Source organism: Prinia subflava, chromosome 2 (assembly GCF_021018805.1).
Source record: "Prinia subflava isolate CZ2003 ecotype Zambia chromosome 2, Cam_Psub_1.2, whole genome shotgun sequence".
Lineage (NCBI taxonomy): Eukaryota > Metazoa > Chordata > Aves > Passeriformes > Cisticolidae > Prinia > Prinia subflava.
The window spans coordinates 99197988-99213769 of record NC_086248.1 but is presented as its reverse complement, the minus strand read 5'-3'; the positions used below and the strand labels follow the sequence as shown (position 1 = coordinate 99213769).

Here is a 15782-nt window from a genome sequence, read left to right as displayed (position 1 = left end):
GGAAGGAAATGAAAGCATCCAGCAGGAAGATTCTGAGACTGGAGGTTCTTCTGTTCTCTGCCAACTGTTTCTCTGAGCAGGAACCTTTATGGAGAAGGAAATAAGACTCAGAGTATAGGAAAGTTTTAGGAAGTTAATATAATGTACCAGGCTGCAAATTGTGGTACCTGTGGAGCTGCTTGCTTTTTCTGTCACTACTAGGAGTATATGAATTCCCAGCAGCATGATAACTGGTTGGAATTCAGGCTGTATTACTCTCTGGTAGAGATTTTGATTAAGGGTTCTCAGACCTCTTGCTCCTGTGGTGATCCAGAAGTGAATTACCTGCTGTTTGTGTTTTCTGAGAAGCTATCTCTCTGGGCTGATTTGGCTTACTGGGTTGTGGGTTTGGGGTTGGTGGTGTTGTTTTGGTTTGTTGGTTTTTTTGTTTGTTTGATTTTGGGGGCTTTTTTTTGTAAGAGTGGGGGGTTTTGTTTGTTTTGGAGGGTGTGTTTCATATGTGTATGTTCTTTCTTTTGCAAAATCTCTCTTTCTGGGTATTTATCTCTTCTCCATACCAACTGTTCTGTTCTTGAGTGAGACTGTTCTGGCACTTCTTGCCTGGGCTTTGCAGCCTTGGCAGGGAGAATGGTTTTGAGCAATGCAGTCAGATTGTTCCAGTGTTATTCTGAAAAATTGTCCCCACAGATCTGCAAGATATGGCTGTGTTAATATGTGAGTTTGTCAGTTTGTGACTACATTTCTGGAGCTAACATTCTGAACATGCCCACTTAAAGTGCTTTGGTCGGTGTTGTGGACAGCTTTTGGAGCACAAACTGGATTCCTTTTGGATGAGACTAATTCAAGAGACATGTTCCTGGAATACTCTTCCTGCCCTTCAGTAGGCAGTGTGTGTTCAGTCAGAGGGACCTGGTGAGGACTAGGGCAAAGTCAGTCTCTGCTCTCCTCCCTGTTCTGCAGTGTGTGGTGGAGGTGGCTGATCCTCAGCACTGGTTCTCTCTGTGGTACCACTCCTGTGTTAGGCTGCAGGGCTTGCTAATGCAGATGTGGCCACAGACAAGCAACCAGCCCCTGGCTTCTGTTTCACAGAAGAGAGGATGACAGTACAAATAGAGCAGGTCATATCCATGAAGTGCTTAAAGTCCAGAGAAACTGGATCAGCACTGTCCTAAGATATCTACCTGGGGAGATGGTGGATTCACCATCTCTGGATGCGTTTAAGAAACGACTAGATGTGGCACTTGGTGCCATGGTGCAATTGAGGTTAGGATTGGGTTGGACTTGATCCTGGAGGTCTCTTCTAACCTAATGATTCTGTGATTCTGTAAGATATAAAGTTTCACACTCACTTCAGACACTTGAAATGATACCTTTGATATCTGGGTAAACTTCTGCACGTTCTGTTTTAAGTTTTGAAAAGCCATCTGCTTTCCCTTCCTCTGGAATTAACCTAAGTTATTCAGAAGAACAGTTATCTTAAGTACAGTCCTTTAAAAGCCAGGGATCTTTATTGTGTATTTTTGTAACAGAATAGCTATCTTGGGGAACAAAACCTCCAAGAGGAGTCCAGCAATGCTAGATGTATTTATATTTCAGTTTTTGGCACTGCTGACTTCACTTCCTCAGACTTTCTCCACTGAATGGTGAGTGACATTGTAGAGAGTCAGTTTTCATTTGACTGGAAAAGAAAACAAATTCAAGTGAACCGCAAAGCCTTGGAGAACTACCTCCTCTGTTCAGTGTGGTATGCTTTTCAGAATGGTAGAATTAAGGCAGCACCAAATCTCTCTGCATTTCTACTCAAATTTCTTTAATAGTTTATTCTTCTGGCTTCAGAAAGAGCACAACATTATTAGAAAGGCAACTTAACATACCTTGAGCTTGGAAGAAACTTCTGCTTGGCCACATAACTAAAATGTGCTTAGCAAATAATGCCTGGTGTTCTGAGTTTTTTATTCTGTTTGATTTTGGGGTTATTTCTTCCCTTAAATCTGTGGGAAGGAGTTGGTTCATAAGGAAGGCTTTGGATGTATTACTAGTACTGTGGCATATCTGAATTGCCAAGAAGGAGCAAAAGGAGAGGTTCTGTAAGGAAGTTTTTGCATCTGGTTCAGCAGACAGAAATACCTTTGAATTTTTAAAAAGAATTCTGTTTTCCAGGGTTGGAGAGGGAGGTGTGTTTGCTGCAGGAATAGGAGCTTTCCATGGAGCGCTCATCTCATTCAAGACACAAGATCTCCAAATTGCTGAGTTTCAGCAGTTGTACAGACATGTTCTGAGATGAGAGTCTTCACTGAACATGTATTTTCAGAGCTACAGCTTACATTTTTTCCCTTTATTTTCCATTTGACTTAAATAATATGCAAGCAGATGAAAATGGATTATCAAAAGATCCTTCAGTCAAGAAAAAAAAATAGTAAAGCCAATAAGAATGGTTATTGTCATTTTAAGGGTGGAAAATCTAAAATGATAAGAGAACTATTATAATTGGATATTTTTTACTTTAGAGTGGAAGAGTACTTTCATGTGCCTGAGTTCTTCAAATACCCATTCTGCATCTTTGTATTGAAAGCTTTATTTTGGACTGGTTTAGACCTCTGTGGTTTACATCTTGTATATTGTATGATCTAAAAGAGTAACTGGTTTTTGCTTGGTACAATTGGACAGGGTCACAGTTAGTTCCTGCAGAAGGTGGTGATTTTTTGTCTTCTAATGTAGGGAAAAGTGAAATTGTTTTATTCCTTATGAGGAATTAAATAATTCTGAGGCAATATGCAGTTAATTTATATATTTTTTGACAGTCCCTTACTGTACGCTTTCTGTTCCATTATTTCTAAATGGTCTATACATGGTCCTTAAGCTGAGCATGAATTCTGATCCTGGGGAACATGACTCCCTTATGTTCCAGCAAATTGACTTCTTGGGAGCTATGTTTTGCTTGATTACAAAATTAGTGGCCCTTTTCTTCCGTTTCCAATTCCAACTGATTTCTTTATTTTAAAGTGGTCTAAGCCAAAAGCTGAAATAGGGATATTTCTCTAAATGATGACTTCACTAAGATTCAGTAGAACGTTGCAGAGAATTTCACTGGTGCATTTGGAATGAAACTAATGCTTAAGGAAGTCTTCACTATTTTCCTAGGGAGATCTAAGTGCAGTGATCTTACTAACTGGCACATTCCATGATGGGCATTCTGGGACCTTCCCAACTCAGAAGTTACTACTTGTGTAGGAACTTGTGTGATGAGAGGAAGGTGTCCATAGAGAACATGATCCAAGTGCTTTGCAAACAATTCCACAAATCTCTGTTCAATAGTGTTTCAGAGCATCCAATGTGAAGTGCAATTTTTCTGTGCCACCGCGAAAGTTCTGATACTGATTTATGGCTCTCATATCCTCCTAAGGGCTCTGTTTATTTCCTGGGTTTGGTTTACCTGCAGTACTGTGGTGCTGTTCCTTTTCATGTGCTGAAACACATGGATTTGTTTATGCCACTGCATGTGCACCATGGTGAATATATAGAAATGTTACCAAACCCCAGAAATATGTTTTGTATGAGGACACAAATCCTCATCAAAGCCTCTTTTAGTTGTTATCTAGTACTAAGTGAATAGGGGTGTAGAGGAGAGCCAGACTACCTTAAAATATTTGCAGCTCTGCAGTAATGAAAGCGGAGATTGGGCTTTTAGATAGTGAGAACAAGCTGGATAATAATGTAAATGTTGCTTCATTCTGACTGACATCTTTCTGCCACAGTGATGAAGAACAGGACATACTGCTTGTCTATGCTAATGTCAGCAGACAACAGAAAAGGATCTACTTAGGAGGAATCCTGTGCATAGCCTTTTCAATAAAATACAGAATTTAGGACAAATACGTGTTTGTGTTGAGTTGGAAACAGTTTAAAATGCTATCAGATGAGGTATCTCCTATAGTACGTGAAACTCCCACCTTTGTATTTGGTGTGTTGAGGGAAGGCTGCTTCTGGCTTGCATGTTTAATGTGCAGGTTTGAATCAGAAAAACGATCTTGTTTGTGAATGAGCGTCATTGAATTTATTGTGGTGGGTGGCTGAGGTTGCTTGGTGCTCCCTCTGCTGGCTCCTGCCATCCCAACATAAGCATCACCTGCCTTTGGATTAAGGGTAAAGAGTCGAGCAGAGCCTCTCTGGTAGCACAGGAAATCAAGTGACACATTATGGCATTTTGCTAGTGAACCACTTTTGTAACCTTCTGTACATACTGCCAGTACTATAGTTCAATCTAATTCAGTAAGATTTTTTCATAAAGAATAATGAGGGTATCCATTCAAAACTTTGAATCCGACATTTGAGAAGTGTGGAGAGGTCACTTGTAGGTCATGAGCAGATTAGTAAATAATGGTTTGTGTCAGTGATGGAATGTATGTTTTTAGCATTAATAAAAGGGTTTGGAATACCAGAAGAAATTGTACTTGGAACAAGTTAAACTGCCTCTAGCCTGGTACCTATATATAAGCTGTTAGTTTAGTTCATTGTAAGTAGTAATCAAAAACCAGCTCTGTAAGAGGAGGCTTTTCTCACGGTACTAGATATCATTAAATTAATGCCGAAATGTGTTAGTTAAAGACTAGTTTCTTCATTGTCATTGAAACTTCCTTCTTTAAGATCCTTTTGACAGGAAGACTATTTATGTGCCAACAATAGTGATAATTTTCCTTTGTTGCTTTGAACAGAATTCTGTAAGTATTTTGAGGATTTTTTTTCAGCAGCATAAACTAAGACTTATTGTTTTCTTTGCAGCACCTGGAAAAGTAGCAGATAAAGTTATAATAGAAAACACTAGGGATTCCACCTTCGTTTTTATGGAGGGTTCTGAAGATGCCTATGTTGGATATATGACAATCAGGGTAAGACTCTCATCCTTAAGCATCCTCTTAAAAATTTTATTTTAATGCCTGAGCAGTTAAATACAACATTTCTGTTTTCTTCCTTTTCAGTTTAACCCTGATGACAAATCTGCTCAGCATCACAATGCACACCACTGCTTAGAGATTACCGTGAACTGCAGTCCAATTATAGATCACTGTATTATTCGAAGTACTTGTACAGGTTAGTGGGCTTTTTATTGTTTGAAGAAACACAACAAATTGAGTATGATTACTATTGGCGTATTTTTATTTTTTGATGCAGGTATTCAATACAGGTCTGCAAGCCTTAATTGCCTTGGAGCATCACTATTAGAGTGACTGACTTCTTTGTGTCCAAAGCCTCTGTGATAATGTATACTTGGTTTTCTGTTTGAATCTGTTTGAACTCTTTGGCCAGTTGGTTTGAAATTGAGAAGTGACAGTTAAATAAACATACTTGAGTTTGGTGTACAATTGTAGCTGGCAGGATGGGGCGTTTGAAAGGGTTACACATGGGCCTTGTTCCTGCGGCTCGTTGTGATACTCAGTATTGGAAACGATGGCATTAAACAGTCACAAGATGTAACTGCTAAGCTCAGCTCTCTTCTGAGTGGAATGATTTAACACATTCAGAGGATGAGTAGTAGCTCTACAGGCAGAAGTGTTGGAAGACTCATTTCACCATCATAGACAATGAGGAATTTATACCGCCTGATTTGGGAGAAACCAGTAGTTTAGGTTAAGGAAAGAAGGGGTCAGTGTCTGGAAGTGAGGAGCTGGATGGCAGTTTAGTCACCAGCAGGAAGACATGACAGTTTGCAATCACTAGACACAAGACATGGCAAGTTGAATGTCTTTGAGCACAGCCAGATGAAGTGGAGTTGGAGTGTCAGAAAGAAGAGGTTCAGGAGAATTAACATAGTGAGTCTTCACATGAAAATGGCCATGTGAACTTCCCCAAGGTCAGCTAGGGAGAGGGAATGGATCTGTGCAGCAGGCTGTACGTGGAAGTTGCTCAGCTCAACATAAAGGCAAGGAAAAATAAAAGAGTTCTTCCAGCTAGATACAAAACCTACATTTTTCTGGTACTGCCTGTGAAGAATACTGCAAGGAACTGTGATGAGAATGGTAGAAGGATTCCAGGTGTGTGCCTTCTAGAGGAAGATGTGCTCTCTTGAAGGTTTTGGGCTGTAAACCATTGCACTTGGTCAAGGCAGTTCTATGCTTTGTAGCTCTTGCTTTGCATCACCATCTTTTTTATTGGAGACATATCAGTGAACACTTGGAGGTGTTAAAAATGATAAAAGAGGAGCAAAGGACAGCGAGCTGTTTCCTGTATCCCAGTGATGCCAGTGTTAATGCTAATACTCGGAAATCGAAGTATATGAGGAAAAGGTGTTCTGGAACTTATCATATACCAGTATTGGAGACCCTGACAATCAGTGAGAGGAATTAGATAAGGCCACATTCAGCTTGATTATTAAAGTAGTTTGAAGAACTGCATGACTCCATATTTTTGTGAAAGTTATTTATGAAAATTAAGTTTTGATAATTTTGTTCATGACCACTTTCCATTTCTGAGAGTTTTGAAGTTTTGCTCCCTCCAAGACTCTGAATTTCTGAATGGTTATTGTATTGAACTGTTGATGTTCTTTTCCAAAATCAAAATTTCTGGTCAATTTTGGAGGCTGTGTGTAGGCTATACTATCATCACTTACCGATTATCAAGTTTTACTGGCTTTTTAATCCTACCAAGCCTTGCTGTTACCTACTCAGGAAGTACAGCATTTGTGTAAAAAAGAAGGAAGAATGGCAGTCTGCCAGAAAAAGCATTTACTGTTTCCAGATAATTGACATCTCTGAAGTATTGATCCACAGGCATTCAAAACCTTTCTTAGCACATGCTTGATACCCTTTCTATAGATGTCCAAGTTGCATTAAAGCATATTTCTACATTGTCATATGTAAAGTTTTTAATGTATGTCATATGTAAAGATGGGAGCTATGTAAGTGCAAGTCAATTAAGCTGGAGGTTCCTGCTGCCAGTCCAAAGCATCTTTTGAAACATTTTCAAATAAAGTTTAAATGGCAAGATCCTGAGTCTAGAGGTTCTGTTGCATCCATTGTGTAAGAAATCTGTTTTAGTCTTCACCTTGATAGATAAAAGTAGTAGCAGATGACAATGTTCCTTTTTTTAAAAAAAAAAATTAATATTGCTGGAGTGTGTGCAATCATTATATTCTGAGGAAACAAAGCTTAAATCAGTACTCCATGTGCTTTGTACTCCAAAAGGACCAATTTCACATGATCAATACTCAAGTCCAGGGAAGTGAGTCAGAATAAAGATTGCTTTCAATTTAAATAAGCAAAATGTGATAGAGGTGTGCTTTTAGAACATCACGCTGGGTTCCCAAAATCCATAGCTCCTCAATCTCACAAAAAGAGATAGAGGAAGGGGAGTGAAAGCAATTATGAAATACAAGAAATAAGTTATTAACAGTTAATACAAATAAGAAATCAGGAATTGAAAGAAACTGTGGGGACTTCTCTCCAAAATAAAACCGCATCACTTTACTGCCACCAAGAACTTGATAGACAAGACAAGATGCAACATCTGTCTGGAAGAGACAGTAGTTGTGTCTTAATTTGGGGAACAAAGGGAGTTTTAGCAGTGATGCTTATTCATCATCATAGAATGGAAAAATTTGAATGGCAAAGTGTTGTATAATTTTTTTCCGTATTTAATGAGAATAGGCAGGAATCATAAATGCCCTCAATCCTCTAGAGGGATAATGAAACATGTTCCACTCTTGACAGTAACTGTGGATGAGACTGAACAGCTGTAAAAATGGACATTCTAAAATAATGCAGGAGTTTACAAAGAACTGGCCAAGAAATTCTCTGGCTACCTATTGTTTATCAATGGTAACTTGAAACCTCGATGAGAGATGGTCTTTGTCCCTGAGGGAGGTGGCAGGGGAAGAGACTACACAGGATGAAGTATGGCAAGAGTACTGCCTGTTGATCTTGGGTAGAATGATGAGGTATAAATGCAGGTCAGTCAAGAATTTAAAATTTATGATGAATCAAATTAGTGTGTATTTACAGAAAGTTATAATGGTTGCATTACACTGTTGGCATTTTTGATTACTTTCTTTGACCAAATGAAGGCAGTAGTCCCAGTGTAATTATACAGAACTTTGAAAAATGTTTGACATCAACACATAGTGCTTTAAAGTTTTGGAGTTCTGCAGAACGCCCAGAGCCCACACCAAATAGATGAAAAATAACTTTCAGAGTAACTGGAATGGCTTTTTTGGTGGTTATTTCAAAGATGTCTTCTTGACTTGCAGAGGAAGTAAGATCTGTCTTAATGAGACCTGTAGACAAAGAGGACTTTACTATTGAGTGTTATAAATACAATATGAGTGTAATGTAACTACAGTCTTAAAAATAACCAGGAGGATGGGTTGGTGTAACCTTCCTGGTAGATGGACTGTCAAACACCACTCACATTAGTCTGACAAAGCGCAGAGTTACACACACAGCTTGCTCTTGTTCCTATTTCTGAGGGCTGAACCCCTCTCCTGGAAAGCTGAGAAAAGCTTAAAGAGTCATTGTGGATAAACTGCTAAATATGAGCCCTCACGTGGTGGAGTGGCCAAAAGAACTGATGTGATCCTTAGTTACACCTGTGGGAATAGCGAGCAGAAGTAGAGACTTGTGTTAACGCCTCTGCTCAGTCCTCCTAGAGAATAAAGTGCTCTTTTCTGGTGTCCATAGCAACACGTTGGAAAATTTAGAAACTGTTCAATGAAAAGTCATATAAGGTAAAGCAGAAAACTTCAGTTGTAGTGAAAAACACAGTGACTGCAATTTGTTGCTCCTTCAGCTTTCTCCTTGATAAAGTAAGTTCCTTGCACTGAATATATGTGTGCATTGGGTATGGCATACACTGATATAAAGAGAACTGGGTGCCAAAGCTGGAGGAATTCAGATGAGCAATTAAAGTATAAATTAAAAGGACAACAGCCCTCTAGCCAGCTAACAAGCTTTATGGTTTCTCAGTTGCTGGAAATCATAGTTATCAAAATTTAAATATGTTTCTACAAGATATGTACTGAAGTTCTTGCTACTAGAACTGAAGCAGGATTTAATTCAGGGAATTAGTATAGCCTGTATTATTCATAAGGTCAGACTAGACAATCAAAATAATTTCTTTAGGAATTAAAAAATTAAAAAATAAGCTCTCCATAAATGAGTCTGTGAATTATTTAAGCATAGTCATAGTGCTTTGCTAGAAGGATATATGAAAACTGATTAACAGAGGAGGTACTGGTTTGCTTATTTAGTGATGCTTAACTGTGGGGGACTTGTTACATAGGCCAGGTTCCCTGACATGAGCTCTTACCTTTTAGAAATCACTTGATTTTAGTGGCTGTGGAATTTCATATTGTCACAATTCATGGAGTTCAGGGAATTGAGCTGATCTGCTGAAGTCCTGAGCAGTTTGAGTCCTAGTTTCCTGGAAAATATTTACTTTCTCGTTTATGGTATGATAGCTGAATTTTCAAGGAGCTTTGTAATTCAGCTGGGAAGAGACCTGTTTGTTTCTGATGTTTATTTTGTCCTCAAGATTGTGCATCTGTGTCCTGCTGAACATGGGGTAGACAGTATGTCTTTGTATGCTACAAAATTGTTTGGCCTCTTTGAAGTACTGAGTTGTGAAAATTTAAAGGGAAGCAAAACAAGGCGGTAATTAGCAGAGAATTTCGTTATATTTCTCTTGTCCTCTGCTGTGAACAGTCAGTATACAGTGGGCCTAACACAGGGAAATAAATGAGTGAGAGCTTTCATAAGCATGAATTAACATATAAACCATTGTCCTGGCAGCTGTTTAACTTTGGCTGGGTGATTTTAAAGTGACTCCTACCATGGTTTTTGCATCTGCAAAATGATGACAGTAGTGTTTTTCTGCCAGTGGCTTGCAGTGCTGTGGCACTCTGCACACCAAATCTTTTTTAAATATCAGTTCACACTAACTTTTCTTGTGAAAGCACTGCCAGACTATTTATAAATACGCTATGCTTTGAAGCTATGGTAACTGTACTGTTTTCTTCCAGTTGGCTCTGCAGTATGTGTTAGTGGCCAGGGAGCTTGTCCTACTATAAAACACTGTAACATCAGTGACTGTGAAAATGTTGGACTTTATATTACAGACCACGCACAGGTAATTTTCCTTATTAATTTCTTTACCTTGATAAAATTGTTTACTGGTCTTGATTTCTGTCTTAATTTACATTTTTATTTCCCAGGGAATATACGAGGACAATGAGATATCCAATAATGCGTTAGCAGGCATTTGGGTTAAAAACCACGGAAATCCCATTATCAGACGGAATCACATTCACCACGGACGTGACGTTGGCGTTTTCACTTTTGACCATGGAATGGTAACCTATATATTTTCTTTTGAAGAAAGAAATACAGATGTTGTAGAACTGAAGTCTTCAAATTTTGCCTGTCATTGGAGAAATGTGTTTTAAAAAACATGCATTTACTCGTGAACATATACTTTAAAATATGCCTACTGTTGTTCTCTTGCCCTTAAGTGGGAGACATCACTTTAAAGACAATTTTAGCTGAAAGAGGTTTAAGCAAGCTTTTTGCAATTGATTGGCATCCTGTTACATTGTATTATGCTGCAGTGACAAATACCTCTTGAAATAGGATGTAAACTGTAGGCTTATATTTATACTTCATTCTTTTCCCTTTGAAATGGAACAAAAATAAGGTGCTGGATGATTTAGAAAAGAAAAAAAAAAGCTTTGTGGAGACTTAGTCTTATTTTAATGTTAGAACTCTGCAACAGGGTATGTACACCTTCTCTGCGAAGAGGATTTTGGTAGAAGGGAATTTTAACAGTTGTAGTTGTGTTGTAGTTGTAGCAGGGAATTTTAACATAGAATTTCATACCAAAATTCAGGTCTTCTTTCATAAATATGTTTATTTGTGTGGGGTGAAGCTCATCATTTCCAAGCACGCATACACATGTACGCAAGTACATGTAGTGAGAAATGACATTCACAGCCCTTGAAATAGAATAGATTTTTGTCTCTGAAATGAAAGATGATTTGTTTTAGGAAAATATTTTGCATGTCTTCCAAAGAGTGCCAAATCATTGTTTTTTCTGCTTGAGTGACAAAGTCCCAATTCCCCACGCCTAGCTGGCAAAATAACCGATTTTAGTTGTTTTCTTTTAGTCACTCTTAAAATCGCAGATCTCTTAAGGATGTTTTCCATAGGGTGCAAAAGCTCTTGATCCCTAGGTGTAAGAAATCAGGAAAGGAAGACAGGAGACCTGCTGGGTTGAGATAAAAGGTCAAGGAGGAAATGCACAGGTAGTGGAAGCAGTGACAGGTGACCTGGGAAGAGTCCAGAGACACTGTCCAGTTGTGTAGGGATGGGGTCAGGAAGGCCAGGGCGTGAATGGAGCTGAACTTGGCAAGGCATACAAGGAATGACAGGGAAGGCTTCCACAGGGATGTCTTTCAGAAAAGGAATGGCAAAAAAACCTCACATCACCCCACCCCTCCCATGAGCAACAGCAGTGACAAGAGATGAGGAGAAGTCTGAGGTACTCAACAACATTTTGCCTCAGTTTTTATTGGTAGTCTGTCTTTCTACACCTCTTTAGTGGATGGACCTCAACGCAGGGACAGTGGGTGCAAAGTCACTCTCACTGTAAGAGAAAATCACAGTTGTGACTGCCCTAGGAACCTGAATGTACAAAAGTCTATGGAACTCAGTGAGATGCATCCCAGAGTCCTGAGGGAATTGGCTGATGTGAGGTCCAAGCCACTTTCCATGACATTTGAAAAGTCATGGCAGTGAGGTGAAGTCCCTGGTGACTGGCAAAAGGGAAACTTGGCACCCATTTTTATTGAAGGGCAGAAGGAGGACCCTGGCAGGTACTCACCTGTCAGCCTCACTTCTGTGCCTGGGAAGATCATGGAACAGCTCCTCCTGGAAGCTGTGCCAAGGCTCATAGAGGACAGGGAGGTGACAGGGGACAGCCAGCACGGCTTCACCAAGGACAAGTCCTGCCTGACCAACTCAGTGACCTGTGATGGAGTGACTGCATCACTGGAGAAAGGAAGGGCTATGGATGTCATTTATGTGGACTCCTGTAAGGCCTTGACACATTCCCCTTCAACATCTTTCTCCCTAAATGGTTAAGATCTGGATTTGATGGATAGACTGTTCAGTGGATGAGGAATTGTTTGGATAGTTGCATCCAGAGGGTAGATGCCAGTGGCTAAATCATGTCCCTCGGTGGTCTGTACTGGGACCAGTACCATTCATCAGTGATATAGTCAGTGGGATCAAGTGCACCCTCAGCAAGTTCTAACCCAGACCTGTTCAGGTTTTTGATGAGAGTTGGCAGACTGGAAGTAGCATTAACAGGAAATCCACCATGGATAGAATGTAGTGAGGCCTTTCTCCTTTTTGCCCAGTTTGCTGGGGAGGCAGAGATAAAGCATCAAGACAGCGCTAGTTGTGGCTGTTGGATTTGTGGTTTTCTGGCTTCAGGAGAAGGCAAACAGGTCATAGGGCTGCTGTTTTTGCTGCTGGCATAAAATCTTGCCAGTGGAAGGTGAAACATGGTGGGATTCTGCTGGTAGGTGCCTCTTCTCCGCTCTAATAGTTATATCCTAAGGACCATTCTTGTTCTGTGTTGGCCAACATTTCACCAGCTGAGAGGATGGCTTTACATCACTTTCTCTTCTCTAGAGGTGATGTTGCTTGGCTGGTTTGCAAAGAGTGGTGGCAGATGTCTTTGCTTTTTACTATCTGTTTGTTTGGACTGTGTTAACATACTGTACAAGCACTTCTAATCCGCTTCAGTGGGTACGTATGTCTATATATCCCTTCAAGACTTAAACAGGCTTGGAGACATGGAATGAAGTGATTTCAGCTATAAAAAAACTGCTAAAGGAAAGTGCTTCAGCAACTCCTGCAGCGGAGGTATCTGTATGTAGGCTTGAGGGTTAATTGGAAAGTCTGGGTAGGAGCTGCTTCTTGTTTAAGTACTGAAGTATAAATATTAAATATATGAGTACTGAAATATTAAAAAAATTAAAAATCCAGGCTGAATTCACTTGATTAATTTTAAATAAAAGTGTATTTGATCTTTTTTTCTTACCAATGAAATGCCTGTTTTAGAGCTGTGATCAGTGTAGTATCACAAGCAAAATGGAATAGAAATAAATGTTTCTCTTTTGTTTAAAAGAAACAGTAGCACATTAAAGAGAATGTGTGAATAACATTTATCTCAGCTACAAATGTTATTGAAATATTTCATAGCCATAAACTCCTTCGAAAGATTCAGTCCCCCCATGTCTTAAAGTCTGCTTTGGCAGCATGTTCTGCTTTTGCATCATGTCCAGTGATAGAGTCAATGAAATGACATCATTGACACTGTTTATGTGCTTGTTTAGTGACAAAGCACCATGGTATCCTTCAGATACAAATCCTATATTCCTAAACAAAGTAATGGATTTTGTATTTTTGCTTCTCTCACTTCTCTTCTGTTACTTTCTGTAATTTTTTTCATACTGCTTGTGACTGTGAAGTGGGATAAGTGCATTCCAGTGCTGAATTCCTACCCTACACGTTCTTTTCCCGTGGGTTTCTGTGGTGGAGTGCTGTCTCCAAAAGGTTCAAGGGTGCTTTGTTTTTCAGTTTCATGTTCCCAGAGACTGTTTTTTGTGTTTTGATACTTGTAGAAACTTAACCTCTTATTTCTAAATTGGGAATCTCCTGACGTTTGCCTTAGTGCTGTGACAAATATGTAACAAGCTGGCATTAAAAATGCAGCGTGTCATTGACAGCCCTGAATGCCTTACTCTGACCTCTCAGGTGCCTGAGATGAGTTACCAGGCATCTGTCATAACTTGTATGTTATTTTGTAGTTGTATGCAAACAACAGAGAAGTTCCAATTTAATGTAAGAATAAGCATCATTTTACAGTTTAAAGCTGAGCTGTAGACAAAACAGTTTTCATTTTCATTGCACCCAAATGAGGAGCTTGGAGGATTTTTTCTGATGAAAAAGGAATGTAGCAGCATGGGTCTAAGTTGGGTCATCATGCCTAGTTTACTCTGTCTTCTAAATACTATAAATCAAATAATTTTAAAGAAATGTGTATATAAAGTCCAAAAAAAAAAAATTAGGCATATGCCAGATTCTATACAGACTACATTAAAAATTCAATTTGCCTTTTGCTGTGCATAAAAATAAAAGGATTGTTTTGCATCTTGGATGTGATTTTCTTTGTTGCATTTGAATTTTCATAAAATGCGCTGACTCTCAAATAAGGACCTTTCCAGGGTTTGGAAGGCAAATTTTTATAAGCATAGGCAGTTACTTTTTCTGTATTCATTTCCTGTTGTCTTTTTAAAAATTTTGTTTTTCTCTTTTTTCCTGCCCTATTGGGAATACCAGAGTCAATAAATATTTGGGAAATGTTAAATCTTATACAATTTTATCTTTTTTCTTTTGATGCATGTGTTGTTCAAACAGTAATATGAAATGCATCTGTGTTTCTGTAATGTTGTAGTCTTCAAAACAGAGAAAGGAAAAAAGCCCTTTTAGAAATAAAGGGGGGGAGAAATCCTCTGAGAAGAAAAGCAGCAACCAAATCTCATCAGTTAAGTCTTAACTCTAAAGCATTTCAAAGCCATGTTTGTTAGACTAGACAACACGCAGAAAGAAAAAAGCATCCAAGTTCAATTACTGAATTAGTTGTGATGTATAAAGTCTTCTGCTGTGCAGGATCTCATCTTTGTGATCACATCTTTTTTTGTACAGTGTGTGCCAGGTGGGAACATCAGCATTATCATTGCTGTGGTGTTTGTTTCTGATTCCATTACCCACTCAGACCTTACCAGGCTCCAGCAGTGTTCTTGCCCACACATGCTGTCAGTGTAGCTGTCATTTTGTGTCCACAGCTAATGCTCTGCCTGGGATTGTAAATAAATTAGATGTACAGAGCTGGTTTTTAATATTTAGGATTTTCAAGCAGAAAGCTACTTGGTAGTTTTGTGCAAGATTGTAATACTTCTTCCACATGCATCCTTTATTCCTTCTTATTAATCATAGGTGCCTCTTTTTCCTTAGCAATCTGTCTGGTGCTGTCCCCTTCAGGTTCTTCTTCTGTTGGCTGTTGAATTATAAGCAGAAACCCTCACAAAACTCAAGTCAAACACCCAGCACACTTGAAAACCATTCTTAGAAGGAGGTGGAAGCAATACAAGGCTTGCAGTCCGTCTGTGCAGAGGAGGGGCACTGACCTTTCTGACCTCAATAGCTGCCTGGCAGTGTCCCCCTAAAGGATCTGGGTTTGAGCTGCCCAGTGGCTGGACAGAGCACAAGGGCTGGGCAGCTCGAGTGTGCTGAGAGACAGAAGAGATGAGAGGAGCAGCTGTGTCTGATGGTGGTAACGTGTTAGAGCTGGAGCTGACAGTAAGCTCTGTGTAAGCAGTGTTGGTGGACCCTGTGGTTGACAGGTCAGGGAACTCCGTGCTTGGAAATGCAATTTTCATTTTAAAAACATACTTGCTAACTTTCCAAAGAAAAAATGTTGCCTAGAGCCCTATGTGATTTTTTGGGATCCACAGGTTCATCACTAGACCTCTTTGAGAGGCTCTAGTTCAAAGGCTAAATAGAGCCTTTTGAAGAGGTGTGGCTCTGGTGGCTGAAAAGTTACCAGGGTTTGCCTGGGGGCATCTTAAAGACAGAAGTCAGTATAAGCCCTTTTTAGGGGGTGAATTTGGGCCAGAAAAGTTGTTGGTATCAACAGAGAATGTCATATATGTTGTTATTATATAATGT

The 15782-nt window shown here is 39.4% G+C and overlaps 1 protein-coding gene across 2 annotated transcripts in view; it reads left to right on the top strand.

The window, feature by feature from the left end:
- The window catches only part of FBXO11 (F-box protein 11), a 68837-nt gene that overhangs the window by 42997 nt on the left and 10058 nt on the right, over positions 1-15782 (top strand). For both annotated transcript variants that reach the window (XM_063391195.1, XM_063391194.1), the window contains exons 8-11: positions 4780-4886; positions 4977-5088; positions 10010-10116; positions 10202-10339. In XM_063391195.1, the coding sequence (XP_063247265.1) occupies positions 4780-4886; positions 4977-5088; positions 10010-10116; positions 10202-10339 (464 nt within the window). The remainder of the gene's footprint in view (positions 1-4779; positions 4887-4976; positions 5089-10009; positions 10117-10201; positions 10340-15782) is intronic.